The 15,336-nt window shown below is 44.7% G+C and overlaps 1 protein-coding gene across 1 annotated transcript; it reads left to right on the top strand.

Annotated features, from left to right (window-relative positions):
* The first annotated feature begins 508 nt into the window (after positions 1–508).
* LOC149278142 (vomeronasal type-2 receptor 26-like) lies at positions 509–8,516 on the top strand. Its single transcript, XM_089502388.1, has 4 exons — positions 509–755; positions 1,332–1,561; positions 7,178–7,302; positions 7,606–8,516. The coding sequence occupies exons 1-4, from the start codon at positions 699–701 to the stop codon at positions 8,514–8,516; spliced, it is 1,323 nt and encodes a 440-aa protein (XP_089358514.1). The 5' UTR covers positions 509–698.
* Positions 8,517–15,336: the final 6,820 nt, after the last annotated feature.

Raw genomic sequence — 15,336 nt, 5'->3', positions numbered from 1 at the left:
AGACCCAGTTCCCCTTCTACTACCAGATGATTCCCAGAGAGGAAGCCTTGTACCCAGGGATTGTTCAACTCCTCCTGCATTTTGGATGGACCTGGATCGGTCTCTTTGCTCCAGACAATGACAACGGAGAAAGGTTCATGAGAGCCCTGACGCCTCAGCTCACCCGGCATGGGATCTGTCTGGTTGTCTCAGGGATGCTTCCAGAAATGAATGTGCCTGAAGTGAGATTCACCTTTGACAAGATTCACATATGGAGGCAAGTCAAGGTCCTTGTTTTCTATGGAGACACTCGCTCTTTATTTAGAAATATATACTTTCTAACCCGTTTGTTTGAAAATATGTTAAAGTCAACTGAAGGGAAAGTCTGGATCATCACAGCCTCACTGGACCTCACCTCAAACCTCTCCAGATACCCTTTACATTTCCATCAGAGCCAATGGTTCTTGTACTTCTCAATCCAAATGAACATGAGGCTCAAAAATGATCACACCTATAACCAGAACCTGGCTAATGCATTTAATTGTTTCTATTCAAAGTCTGTGCTCTCTGTGAAAGGCCGAAGGAGGTGTGAGCAGGTAGAGGATTTCCCTCTGGACGTCCTGGAACTCCGCGTGACGGAAGATGGCTACCAAGTTTACTATAGTGTCCTGGCTGTGGGACAAGCTTTGCATGCCGCCTTCTCATCCAGGCCCAAGAGAATGACAACAGTGGGCAGGAGAGATGGGCGAGACCTTCCCCAACTACAATCATGGCAGGTATGTCCTTTTCCATCACTAACCTATCTATTGCTAGGAAGAGTTACCTTTTGTTTTGTCTGGGCCAGAATCCCCCAGCCAACAATAATCTGGTTCTGAGAGGTAAACTGGGAGGGAGGAGGCCTAACCATTGCCCCAGTGATGGGACAGTGCCTTCCCCACCAATGACCCTCTAGATTTTGGAAACACAACTTGTGTCTGGCACAGAATCAGGTCTTCTAGGAGGGATTTTAACCTGTATTTTCATGACCCTTTCATACACCAAGAGCAAGAGATGACTCCTGAGCAGACTTGCTTTCCCCAGGAACTCCAGTGAAAATTGGAAGGATGTGACTCAAGGATGTGGCTTTATTTGAAGACATGAATTACTGTCTCACACCCTGGGAGACCTGGGAGAAATCTGAACTGAATGAGGACCATTCACTTGCACTATTTAACATAGTATCCTAAAAGTTGCCAAAGCACTCATCCACTGAACATGTGCTGATCCTGCCTTTGGGATCTCCTGATCCTGACTCGTGCAAGAACCAAAACAGATTTTGCTAAGATAACCAAGACTTCTCTTTGTCCTTCCAGCTTCACCCTTTCCTGAGAAATGTTGGGGTCTACAATGTGTCCATGGATGGAGTGTACTTGGATGGAGATGGGGAACTGGCTGCCAACTTTGATATCTGGAATACAGTAGTGTGGCCCAATGGCTCAGTTGCCGGAGTGAAATTTGGGAGTCTGAAGAGGCAAGAATCAGCAGCCCAAAACCTCAAGATTGAGGAGAGTGCCCTCTTGTGGCTCAGAGGGATGAACCAGGTGCGGAAAGGGGAGCGTTCAATTTGGTATGGAGGGTCTACACATCACCAGAGGGACAGTTTTAGAGTTATATATGGCACAAAACAGCTCTTTCTGCAACAAAAGGTCACTAGGGGGCAGAGTCACTAGGGGGAGCTAGCAGGCTAGCTCTATATAACTCCTCCCAGAGCCTTTCCAGAGCAGTTCCTGCCACAGAGAAGAGAAGGAAAGAAGTAGCTGGGCTGCCATTTTGAGTGGAGAGTGTGGTTGTTGTTTAGGGGGTGGAGCTTCTGTGAGTCACTAGGGGACTGCGCTAGCAGACTAGCTCTATATAACTCCTCCCAGAGCCTTTCCAGAGCACTTCCTGCCACAGAGAGGAGAAGGAGAGAATTTTTTTCATCCTAGGAGAACTATAGTAGAGGCTAAGTTGATTGAGCTTACCGCCAGAGATTGGTGAAAAGGCCAGGTCATCAGAGACCTTAACGCTGGAGGAAGCCCACAGTCCTGTTTCAGTAATTACTTAAGACTTCTCAATATGGACACTGAGGGAACTGCTGCAGTCACCTGTAACACTTGCAGGACGTTTGCCTTCTTGCCTATAGCTGTGGAGAACTTCACATGCACCAAGTGCAAGTTGGCAGCACTCTTGGAGGAGAAAGTATAGCAGCTGGAGTCCTTTTCAGCATATTAGGACCCTAGTTGCTGGGGCAGAGGAGGTCACTTCACATTCACAGGAGACAGACAGCTGGAGGAATGTCACACAGAAAAGTAGGCCAACAAGGGATTGTTCTGGGAGCTTGAAGCTAGAGAATCGATTTGAAGCTCTTTCCCTTATCAAGGAGGATGAAGAAGAGCAGCATGGACAGACTTCAGGGACAGAGCAGGGGAGCCTGAGAGTCCCACCCGAGGGAACAGTCGCTGCTAAGCCTCGGAGGAGGCGTGTGGTCGTAGTGGGCGACTCCTTGCTGAGGGGTACAGAAGCAGTGATTTGTAGGCTTGACAAGATGTCTCGAGAGGTGTGTTGTCTTCCAGGGGCAAAGATCCGTGATGTGACAGAGAGGCTGACAAGACTGGTCAAGCCTACTGACCAATACCCCTTCCTTTTGGTCCACATGGGAACCAATGATACTGCAAGACACAGCCTTCAGAACATTAGAAGGGATTACAAGGCGCTTGGTAGGAAGCTGAAAGGAATGGATGAACAGGTTGTCATCTCGTCTCTTCTGCCAGTTGAAGGGCATGGTCCAGGAAGGCAGAGGAAAATAGCAGATGTGAACAACTGGCTTCGCAGATGGTGCCGCCGAGAAGGATTTGGATTCTTCGATCATGGGCTGCGGTTCCATGAGGAGGGACTTCTTACAACAGACGGGTTGCATCTCACGCCAGTTGGAAGAAATGTTTTTGCCAACAGTCTCAAGAACTTGATCAGGAGAGCTTTAAACTGAGTTCCGAGGGGAAGGGAGACAATATTAAGGAAGGCGAAAGGGATGGCGAAAATAGTCAAACTGACACAGAGGAAACAAGGCAAACAGTGCAAGGACCCAGCAGTGGGAGGCAAAAAAACTTGCACAGGCAGCAAGTAAAAGGGACCCATGGTCTGCAATGTCTCTTCACTAATGCACAGAGCATGGGAAATAAGCAAGATGAACTTGAACTCCTAGTACAACAAAGCAAATATGATATAATAGGCATCACTGAAACCTGGTGGGATGAGTCTCATGATTGGAATGTGGAAATTGCCTTGAAGACAATTTCATTGTCCAAAAGATGGAAGAGGCAATAACGGGGTCAGCTATTTTAGATCTGATCCTAACCAACAAGGATGATTTGGTTAATGGGGTGGAAGTGGTGGGATCCTTAGGTGGAAGTGACTATGTTTTCCTGGAGTTTGTTATACAGTGGAAAGGAAAAGCCAGGCAGAATCAGACATGCATCCTAGACTTCAGGAGAACAGATTTCAGTAAACTTAAAGAAATATTGAGGGTGATCCCATTTTCAGAAATACTAAAAAAGAAGGGAGATGAGGACGGATAGGTGTCTCTCAAAAGGGAGATATTGAAGGCACAATTTCAAACAGTTCCAGTGAGAGAGAAAAATGGGAGATGTCTCAAGAAACCATAAAAATGCGCTGCTTCATTATTAATTATGATGGAGGATTTTCTTTCAACAAGGGACCATATGCACACAGTAGAAGTTAAAATCAAGTACAAACAATTCAAAAATAAAACCCTTCTTTGCTATATAGTAATTATAATAATTAAACGTGACAACATAATTCCCATCATGAGCCACCCCCCCCCCCTACTTTTTCTGGAAACTTCAGCCAAGACTGGCATTCATTCAGCCAAAATACCCTTCCCTTTCTTTGGAGTAAATGTTGGTTTCTCTCTCTGTGTTACTTACACTTCTGATAGAAATAAGAGAGAATAATAACTATTGTATTCCCATGATTCAGTAACCTTTAACCAATGAAATGCTCCAGATGTTTTTTTTGCAGTAGAGTGATCTTGTCTTCCTTTAACCTACATACAAGTCTCCCTGCCCCCACCTTTCTATTCTGCAGAAACACAAGCCCAGGGTCTTTCATTAACAAAAAATCAACTGAGTTAAGTTTTAAGTGGAGCATGTATAAGAAATGGAAAAAGGGGGAAATCACCAAAGGTGAATTCAAACAAATAGCCAAAGTACAGAATGAACTCAGGCTTTCTAGAAAGGTTAAGGACAATAAAAAGGGCTTTTTTGGATATGTCCGCCGCAAAAGGAACAATGAGGAAAGAGTAGGGCCACTGCATGGAGAAAATGACAAAATGCTAACAGAAGACAGAGAAAAGGCAGAATTACTCAACACCTTCTTTGCCTCAGTCTTCTCAGAAAAGGCAAAGGGTGCTCAACCTGAGGATAATGGAGCAGACGACAGAATAGGGGAATTTCTGCATAGAATAAGCAAAGAGATAGTACAAGAATACCTTGTTAATCTAAATGAATTTAAGTCTCCAGCACCAGATGAACTACATCCAAGGGTATTAAAAGAACTGGCAGATATAATATCGAAGCCATTGGCAATCATCTTTGAAAACTCCTGGAGAACAGGAGAGATCCCAGCCGACTGGAGGAGGGCAAACGTTGTCCCCATCTTCAAAAAGGGGAAGAAAGAGGATCCCAACAATTATCGTCCAGTTAGTCTGACATCAGTTCTAGGAAAGATTCTGGAGCAGATCATTAAACAGAGAGTCTGTGAACATCTAGAAGGCAATGCCATAATCACAAAAAGTCAACATGGGTTTCAGAGAAACAAGTCATGCCAGACAAACCTAATCTCTTTCTTTGATAAAATTACCAGCTTGGTAGATGAAGGGAATGCTGTGGATATAGTATATCTTGATTTCAGTAAGGCCTTTGACAGGGTTTCCCATGACATACTTGCAAACAAGCTTGTAAAATGTGGGCTAGACAAAGGAACTGTTAAATGGATCTGTAATTGGTTGACCGGCCGAACCCAAAGGGTGCTCAACAATGGCTCCTTTTCATCCTGGAGAGAAGTGACCAATGGGTCCCACAGGGCTCTGTCCTGGGCCCAGTGCTATTCAACATCTTTATCAATGACCTGGATGACAGAATTGGGAGCACACTTATCAAATTTGCAGATGACACCAAATTAGGGGGAATAGCTAATACCCCAGAGGACAGGATCAAGATTCAAAATGACCTGAATAGACTAGAAAGCTGGGCCAAAGCTAACAAAATGAAATTCAACATGGAGAAATGTAAGGTACTGCACTTAGGGCAGAAAAATAAAATGCACAGATATAGGATGGGTGACACCTGGCTGAACGAAACTACGTGTGAAAGGGATCTAGGAGTCCAAGTAGACCACAAGTTGAACATGAGTCAAAAGTGCGATGTGGCAGCTAACAAGGCCAATGTGATTTTAGGCTGCATCAATAGAAGTATAGTGTCTAGATCAAGGGAAGTAATAGTGCCACTGTATTCTGCTCTGGTCAGGCCCCACCTGGAATATTGTGTGCAGTTCTGGGCACCACAATTTAAAAAGGATGTTGAGAAATTGGAGCATGTCCAAAGAAGGGTGACTAAAATGGTGAAAGGTCTGGAAACCATGTCCTATGAGGAAAGTCTCAGGGAGCTGGGGATGTTTAGCCTGGAGAAGAGAAGGTTTAGAGGTGATATGATAGTCCTGTTTAAATATTTGAAGGGATGTCATATTGAGGAGGGAGCAAGTTTGTTCTCTGCTGCTCCAGAGACTAGGACCCGGAGCAATGGATGCAAGCTCCAGGAAAAGAGATTCCGCCTCAACATTAGGAGGAACTTCCTGAGAGTAAGGGCTGTTCGACAGTGGAACGCACTCCTTCCTTGGAGTGTAGTAGAGTCTCCTTCCTTGGAGGTCTTAAACAGAGGCTGGATGGCCATCTGTCAGGCATGTTGGGGCATAGAAAGACGCATTGTGTCCACCACGACCACCTGCAGAGTTGAACCACGTCGACAAGACGCCAGGGAGAAGGAATCTGAGGAGATGTCTGCAAAGGTATTCAGGCTAAGAAGGAAAATAGTCCTTCTCCACTGGAAACGGCCTTGAGCTCCCGGCTTGAGAAATAATGACAAGAGCACTTCAAGCCTTCACTCTACATGAGGGCTTTAATAAATAAGTTACTTTGCCAACCAAACAACCATAACAACAAACAGAGATGCCGTTACTCTAACACCAACCGTCATAACTGACACCAGTAACAACCGACTCAGAGGCACCAACTGTCTCACTCTCCCTCAGTGACAGTTGCATCAACATTCCATTGATGCACTGTTTGAAATGCTGCCACTAGAGCTGTAAATAACTTGCACAACAGCTCCACCTAGTGGCCACATCCATGTCATTTTCACAGACCTATTTACCATGGTCCTGACAGGGGATGCTTTGACTGAGAGTTCCTGCATGGCATAATGGGGTTGGACTGGATGGCCCTTGGGGTCTCTACGATTCTATGATTTTATGAAAAAGTAATGACTGAACAATGTGCTGCCTTTCCAATGCAAGGGAAATAATAATAATAATAATAATAATAATTTGTATTCTGCTTTTTCACAAATGAATCAAAGTGGATTCCAACAATATAAATAAAACATCAAACAATTACAAATTACAATTTAAAAAACCCAGAACTCCAACCCTCCCTCTATCATAAAAGCAGTGATCACCCCATTTTTCTGCCTAAAGGTAGGGCCTGCCCTTCCTTCTCATCCAACTCTCTGCACCACTCCAAAAACTCCAGCCAAATCCATTTTTCCACCATGGATATTGGCTCACTTTCCTTCCCATCTGAAGGCATCCAAATAGATTAAGTCTGAAGGGTAGGGGCACAGAACTTCGTTGCCATCTCTCAATATCTTCTGTCCATGTTTTTCTGCATTGCCAAATGAAAATGGGTTTTTCTGTAGGTCTGAGTGAGAAAGAGAGAATGACCAGCAAGGACCTGAGCTGGTCCTCTTCACTCAAAGCTACATATAAGCTGAAGGCCAGATTACCTGGGAACTGGAGACTGTTTTCCCTTCCCAGATCTATGACTCATTGCCCTCCAGTTCTACCTTAACATCTTCAACCTTGCCCTTCCTTCTCTTCATGGGTAGAGCCTGCCCCAGGCCAGGTGTGTGGAAAGCTGCCAACCCGGATTGCACAAGGCAGTCCAGGAAGGAGAGCCCATCTGCTGCTATGACTGTCTTCCCTGCCCAGAAGGGACCTTCTCTGCCCAGAAAGGTAAGAGTTGTTTCCCATGATTTACTGATTCTTAAAGACTGTGGGATGAAGATGGCTTCTTAATGGTGTTCAGCAGATAGAAGCAGGATCTCTCTTGTGCCTCAGTAACAAACAAAGGTCAGAATCAAAGTGATGTTGGGAGGGAGGGGAACTGTCTCTTTAGAAGGGTTAAGAAAGAAAGGAGTGTATAGTAGACTGGAGACATGACAGTTCTTGGTTACAATAAAGGATCTTCTAAGTGATCCAGTGGAGGACAGATACAGGTAATGCCAAAATCACTCTTTTGGTTCTTCATCTTTGCAGATACAGACACATGCACCCGATGTCCAGATGATCAGCACCCAAACCAGGACCATAATCATTGTGTCCCTAAGGCCATTACCTTCCTGTCCTATGAAGAACCGTTGGGGAAAATCCTGGTTTCCTTTGCCCTCTTCTTATCCTTAACCACCTGCTTTGTCTTAGGAATCTTCATTAAAAACCATGAAACTCCACTGGTCAAAGCCAACAACCGGGACCTCTCCTACCTTCTACTCTTCTCCCTCCTTCTTTCTTTCCTGTCCTCCTTCCTCTTTCTTGGCCGGCCAAGCAAAGGAGCTTGCCTTCTCCAACAGACAGCTTTCAGCCTCATCTTTTCAATTGCTGTCTCTTCCGTTTTGGCTAAAACCATCACTGTGGTGCTGGCCTTCCTGGCCACAAAGCCTGGGAGCAATGCAAGGAGATGGTTGGGGAAAAGTCTTGCAAAGTCCATTGTCATTTGCCCTGCGTTTGTCCAATTTCTCATCTGCTCCATCTGGCTTGGGGTCTATCCTCCCTTCCCTGACTCTGATATGTACTCCCAGCCTGGAGAAATCATCCTCAAATGCAACCAAGGTTCTGTGGCCATGTTCTGCAGTGCTCTTGGCTACCTGGGCTTCCTGGCCGCCATTTGTTTCACGGTGGCCTTCTTAGCCAGGAAGCTCCCAGGGGCTTTCAATGAAGCCAAGCTGATCACCTTCAGCATGCTGGTCTTCTGCAGCGTTTGGATCTCTTTTGTGCCTGCCTACCTGAGCACCAAGGGAAAGTACATGGTGGCCGCCCAGATCTTCTCCATCTTGGCCTCCAGCGCTGGGCTCCTGGGATGCATCTTTATTCCCAAGTGCTACATCCTCCTCCTGAGACCAGACCTGAATATTAAGGAACATCTAATGACAAAAACTAAACATGGCATCTGATTCTGAAAATATTAGCCTATGCATAGTAACAAAACACACATGTCATTCTTAGGAATATAGCTGCTTAAGTGTTAGCATTGTAACAAACCTTTCTTCCCATTAAATAATGTACAGTACATCCTCTGTATGTATGGCACCAGTAACTCCATTTTTACTTACCCATGTTCGAAAAAGTATGTTATCTGTAAGCATTGTCTATGTCTTCAAGCATGATTCTAAGGTTATTGTCCGTAGGGTTGCACCGGAAGACCTAGAAATGCCTAGAGAATCTCTAGGAATCTCTCTAGATCCTCCAGCAGAACTGAATGGTCAATCTCTGCCAGATGCCATTCATTTCAGTGGAAAGCACTCTTATCCCTGGTTTCGCGAGGTTTAAGGTACCAATTGTATCATTTCATTAATTGTAAGTACTTAAACTATTAATTATATTATTTTATCAATTGAAAACATTTTTTAAAATCAGATTAAACATTTGACTCCACCACTGTCTAACAGCCCATACTGTCAGAAAGTTCCTCTTAATGTTGAGGTGGAATCTCTTTTCCTGTAACTTGCATCCATTGTTCCGGGTCCTGTTCTCTGGAGCAGAAAAAAACAAGCTTGCGCCATCCATTGCACCAGGACAAGGTGATCAGCTCCAAGCTGTCTTGGATGAAACCGATTATCTAGACCCATTTCAAACCAACTTCAGGGCGGGATACGGAGTTGAGACCGCCATGGTCGCCTTAGTCAATGCTCTCCGTCTGGGCATCAACAGGGGAAGTGTGACCCTGCTGGTGCTCTTGGACATCTCCACGGCATTCAATACCATAGACCATGGTATCCTTCTGGAACGCCTGAGAGAGTTAGGTATTGGGGGCACTGCACTCCAGTGGGTCAATTCCTACCTCTTGGGCAGATTCCAGATGGGGACAGCTGCTCTCGTAAAAGACAGCTGACATCTGGCATTCCCCAGGGCGCCATTCTGTCCCCCATGCTTTTCAACATTTACTTGAAGCCACTGGGAGAGATCATCTGGAGACATGGGGCGCGGTGTCATCAGTATGCTGATGACACCCAAATATGTTTCTCTATGCTTCCGACTCTTGCAGTGACCAAAGATGGCATCTCTCCTCTGAATGCCTGCCTTGAGTCGGTCTGGATGAGGGAAAACAAACTCAGGTTTAATCCAGAGAAAACGGAGATACTAGTGATAGGATCCCTAGGCCCAGGCAGGGAAGTTTGCCAACCTGTCCTGGACTAAAGACAAAGTTCGCAGTTTGGGAGTACTCCTAGATCTGTCTCTGCAGTTGTCATCTCAAGTAGATGCAACGGCTAGGAATGCTTGATACCAACTTCGGTTGATATGCCAACCTGGACCAAAAGGACCTTGAAGCAGTGTTACTTGCACTAGTAATCTCTCGTTTAGATTTCTGTAATGCGCTCTACATGGGGCTGCCTTTGTACCAAGTTTGGAAGCTTCAATTGGTTCAAAATGCTGCAGCCAGATTGGTCACTGGAACATAACACCAATATTAAAACCTCTTCACTGGCTGCAGATCAGCTTCTGGGCCCAATACGAAGTGTTGCTTATTACCTTTAAAGCCCTATATGGCTTGGGCCTGAGTTACTTGAGGGCACGCCTCTTCCTACACAATCTGCCCCACACTCTCAGGACATCTGGGAAGAAATTATTAGAGGGTGCAAAAACTAGGTTAACAACAACTTCCCACAGAGCATTTTCCGCCATAACCTCCAAATTATGGAATGACTTGCCAGAAGAGATCCGCCTTATTACTACCTTAGATGCCTTCAAGAAGGCACTAAAGATAGATCTCTTCCGGTGGGCTTACCCACCTGTTACCAGCATTGGAGCCTTAAAATCCTAAATGTGGATGACTTTTCTTCTGATGACCCTCTGCAGAGTGCCTGATGGGATACCTGACATAGAGTTCTCCATCACTGCAAGACGGACAGGTCACGTACGCTATTGAAACATAGATCAAAGAGGCCCAGATAGGAGTTGCCAACAGAAAAGAGTCATTCACACCTTTGAGGCAGATTTATGGCCAGGATGCTTTGCCAGGCCAGAAACATTCTCACCTTGGATGACCATTCTCACCTTGAAGACTTCTATAGATCAAGCAATCTTTAATATGTAGATTTGGCTTTGCTTTGAAATATGGAAACATCTCTTCTCCTGAGACAAGATTTTGCCTATTTAAGGTCCCTCAAATCTTTTGTAATTGTTCTGTGTTAGAATCCAGACAGGCTTCATGTCGGTCAGATTCTGATATAGTTCCAGTTCACTTCCCCTCCCTTCCTTCCCCTCCGTGTTTCTGAGTCTTCATCAATCTGGACCTGGAGCACCGCCAAAACAGGTGAATATTGCCATTAGAAAGCCTCATGTTATCCATCCAACGCTAACTTACTATATCCCTGAGTTCTTGGGTGATTGTGTGAGTGAATGCTTGTCTTATGTGTGTGTGAATAACAAACAGTATTCAGTTTCTAGAAAACTTGTCTCCATTGACCTATTACCTTGGCTACCTTTGTATTCATAGGACAGAGGCCGCTACTCTATTTGAGCTAATGATAAATTCCCCAGACCAGGGTCTCCTTATTACCCACCCGATCTTCTATGAAGAACCTAAAGAAAATCCTACTTTTGGCTGTAATACTGCATGTTCGATGATGTTTTTATTGTCCTGAATTGTATTTTTAAGTGATGATATTTTATTGTAATCTAGATGTCATTGTGGTTTCATGCTTGTAATCCCGCTTCGATCCATTGGGAGAGGTGGGAAATAGAATTATTATTATTATTATTATTATTATTATTATTATTATTATTAAAAGAAGAGAAGGAAGAGGAGGAAAGGGAGGGAGGACATGTAGGACGCCAGCAGGGAAGGGGGAGACAGGAAGAGGAGGAAAGGGAGGGAGGACGTGTAGGACGCCAGCAGGGAAGGGGAGACAGGAAGGGAAGGGAAGGAAAACTGAGAAAAGGGGAGAAGAGGAGGGAGGAAAACAGCAAATCTTGTTTGAAAGAATTTCCAAGACATGAAGACACACCGCACACACACCCAAGTCTGGGAAGAAGAGGAGGGCAAGAACAAAATGGCGTCCCCCAGGGCCTAATACCTCATTGGGGAGGGGGGGGCTGCCAACAGCAATGGTCTGGGCTTGGTTCTACAATGGACAGCTAGGCTGCAACAAGGAGTAGGCCCACCACATGTGTCTCTCCGTGCTTCCTTGCTGTGCTCTGGTTTTTCAGGGACAAACTGGGATGGTACAAGGAGCAGGGTGATGTGCGCATGTGCGCTCCTGCCACACCTCTTGCCCCTTCCACTGGTAGCTGCCATGCCCTCACAGAGTGTCCTCAGAAGTGGCACGCAGGCCATAGGTTCACCAACATGAATCTAGACACTATACTTCTATTGATGCAGTCTAAAATCACATTGGCCTTTTTAGCTGCCGCATCACAATGTTGAGTCATTGTCAGAATCCATAGGCATGGTTCTGCCATGATTTGTGTGGTTTATGGAAAAGGACCTAAGCATCGAATATTGAAGGGTATTGAATACTGAAATGTATGTATGAATCATGTATGGGGTCTGAGAAGAAGAAATAGGAGTGCACAAATGGCAGGGGGCAAATGGTAAACAGGGTGATGGGATTTATAGTTTTATGACACTATCCTTCCTGCATCGATCCTGGGATGTAGAGGAAGAAGGGACTATTGGAATTTGCTTTGACCGGGATCAAAGGCTGGGCAGCAACAGCCAGGAAAACGGGGGTGGATTGACTGTATTCTAATACTATGGGAGGGGAAAGGGATCCTCCCTGAGCTGGTAACTTCTGTCTTAATGTCTGAAATGAAAGTCTTTCTTTTCAATCACAATGTTATTCTGGCCATTGGGAACCGAGGGGCTCTTCAGACCGGCCATTAACAGCCCCTCTGTCCACTGGTTCTGACACTCATGTTCAACTTGTGGCCTACTAGGTCTCCCAGATCCCTTTCACATGGACTGCTGTCAAGCCAGGTGTCCTCCATCCTGTATCCAGGCATTTCATTTCTTTGCCCCAAGTGTTAGCCCCGTTGTGAAGACACACCCAACTAAAGGCGGTGGCAGGTCCCTTTCATGTTCACAGACTCTCTGTTTAATGATCTGCTCCAGAATCTTTCCTGGGATTGATGTCAGACTAACTGGACGATAATTGTTGGGATCCCCTTCCCCCCCCCCCCCGCCTTTTTGAAGATGGGGACAACTTTTCTGAGAAGACTGAGGCAAAGAAGGTGTTGAGTAATTCTGCCTTTTCTCTATCTCCTGTTAGCATTTTGCCATCTTCTCCACGCAGTGGCCCTACCGTTTCCTTCTTCTTCCTCTTGCTGCGGACATATCCAAAAAAGCCCTTTTTGTTGTTCTTAACCTCTCTAGCAAGCCTGAGTTCATTCTGCGCTTTAGCTTTTCTGACTTTACCCCACAAATGCCTGCTATTTCTTTGAATTCCTTTTTCGTGATTTCCCCTTTTTTCCATTTCTTATACATCTTCCGTTTCAAACTCATCTCGGTTGAAAGTTCCTTAGTCATCCATCCTGGTTTCTTGAGACACCTCCCGTTTTTCTTTCTCACTGGAACTGTTTGAAATTGTGCCTTCAGTATCTCCCTTTTGAGAAAGTCCCATCCGTCCTGAACTCCTTTATCTTTTAGTATTTCTGACCATGGAATCGCCCTCAATACTTCTCTAAGCTTACTGAAATTCGCTCTCCTAAAGTCTAGGATGCGTGTCTGACTCTGCCTGGCTTCTCCTTTCCACCTAAGGATCCCACCACTTGCACCCCATTAACCAAGTCATCCTTGTTGGTTAGGATCAGATCCAAAATAGCTGACCCCCTTGTTGCCTCTTCCACCTTTTGGACCATGAAATTGTTTTCCAGGCAAGTGAGGAATTTGCTAGACCTTGAGGATTTTGCTGAGTTTGACTTCCAGCAAATATCAGGATAGTTGAAGTCGCCCATCACTACTACATCTCTCCTTTCTGACTGTGTGGTCATCTGTTCTAGAAAAGCATCATCCAATTCCTCCGTCTGACTTGGGGGTCTGTAGTAGACTCCCACCGTAACACCCTTGTTGTTTCCCTCCCCTTTGATTCTTATCCAGATGCTCTCCACCTGGCTTCCAGGATTGATGTCCAGGATCTCTTCACTGGTGTAAATATCTCTGACATATAGTGCTATTCCTCCTCCTTTCCTGTTTGGCCTATTTCTCTTAAAAAGGTTATACCCCTCTATTTCCACATTCCAATCATGAGACTCATCCCACCAGGTTTCAGTGATGCCTATTATATCATATTTGCTTTGTTGTACTAGGAGTTCAAGTTCATCTTGCTTATTTCCCATGCTCTGTGCATTAGTGTAGAGACATTGCAGACCATGGGTCCCTTTTACTTGCTGCCTGTGCAAGTTTTTTTGCCTCCCACTGCTGGGTCCTTGCACTGTTTGCCTTGTTTCCTCTATGTCAGTTTGACTATTTTCGCCATCCCTTTCGCCTTCCTTAATATTGTCTCCCTTCCCCTCGGAACTGAGTTTAAAGCTCTCCTGATCAAGTTCTTGAGACTGTTGGCAAAAACATTTCTTCCAACTGGCGTGAGATGCAACCCGTCTGTTGTAAGAAGTCCCTCCTCATGGAACCACATCCCATGATCAAAGAATCCAAATCCATCTTGGTGGCACCATCTTCGGAGCCAGTTGTTCACATCCACTATTTTCGTCTCCCTTTCTGGACCATGCCCTTCAACTGGCAGAAGAGACGAGATGACAACCTGTTCATCCATTCCTTTCAGCTTCCTACCAAGCGCCTTGTAATCCCTTCTAATGTTCTGAAGGCTGTGTTATTTATCAAATAAAGCCTGTTTGGGGAAAAACCTTTTGCTATTTCTTGATATGTCTATATTCTATATAAGGGGTCTATGAAGGTATTCAGCTAAATAAGGTTTGGAAGGGCCAGAGACCCTTTGAGTAAATGCTGTTTGGGGTCAGAAGGGGTGGGAAGGAATGGGAGGGTAGGCCACTCACAAGGATTGAGTGTCCCGAACCCTATTTTCTGTCATGTAGAATATATAGCTTTGCAAAGCAAAACATGACTTAATGAAATGATGTTTTTGCAAAAGGATGCTTGCATTTGGAGAATCATGATAAATGGTGTTTGTGTATAATTTCATGACCGTGAGAACCCAGGATATAGAGCGTCTAACTTCTTGTTTTTCTATCAGGTATAAAAGATAATTATTCCAAAGCAAAACATGACTTAATTAAATGATGTGATCTATATTATTTGTTATTTTGGAGACACTGATATGGCCTGTGAGATATTTTTTCTAAAGAAAGAGTCCAAAATCCTATAAAAAGAGAGGCTCTTTCCAGGTTTAAAACACAGCAAGCTTCTCCACTTTAAGGACATCTGAAAATTGGGTGAGTATGTTTTCTTATTTCTGTCTTTCTCTCTCTCTCTCTCTCTCTGTCTCTGTTTCTCTGTCTCTCTCTTTCTCTCTGTGTTGCTCTTATTAAAAGTTTTTATAAAATGTGTTCAGGCAGTAACTCTAAAATATAGACAGGCCCTGTTGTGTGTGTGTGTGTGTATGTGTGTGTGTCTAGGTTTAAGAGCTATTTTCAAAATGCAATGTATATCATTTTGTGTAAAGATATTTTGCCTCTTTCTGTGTTTTTCTTGTTTCTCTGATTTTGGATTCTCTGTGTGTGTGTGTGTGTGTGTGTGTGTGTGTGTGTGTGTGTGTGTTTCTTTTCCTTTCTGTTTAAAACATGTTTTGCATCCTTCTC

Source organism: Sceloporus occidentalis, unplaced genomic scaffold (assembly GCF_023333645.1).
Source record: "Sceloporus occidentalis isolate IW3139 unplaced genomic scaffold, rSceOcc1.0.p SCAF_201, whole genome shotgun sequence".
NCBI classification, from domain to species: Eukaryota; Metazoa; Chordata; class Lepidosauria; order Squamata; family Phrynosomatidae; genus Sceloporus; species Sceloporus occidentalis.
The sequence above is the reverse complement of the archived record's forward strand: the minus strand, read 5'-3'. Positions and strand labels throughout refer to the sequence as shown.

Bases quoted from the DNA above. Each gene is read 5' to 3' on its own strand.
- LOC149278142 (XM_089502388.1), top strand. From the start codon at position 699: ATGACAACAGTGGGCAGGAGAGATGGGCGAGACCTTCCCCAACTACAA. The intron at 1,562-7,177 runs GCGGAAAGGGGA...TCATGGGTAGAG, and splicing joins CTCAGAGGGATGAACCAGGT to CCTGCCCCAGGCCAGGTGTG. The intron at 7,303-7,605 runs GTAAGAGTTGTT...TCATCTTTGCAG, and splicing joins GACCTTCTCTGCCCAGAAAG to ATACAGACACATGCACCCGA.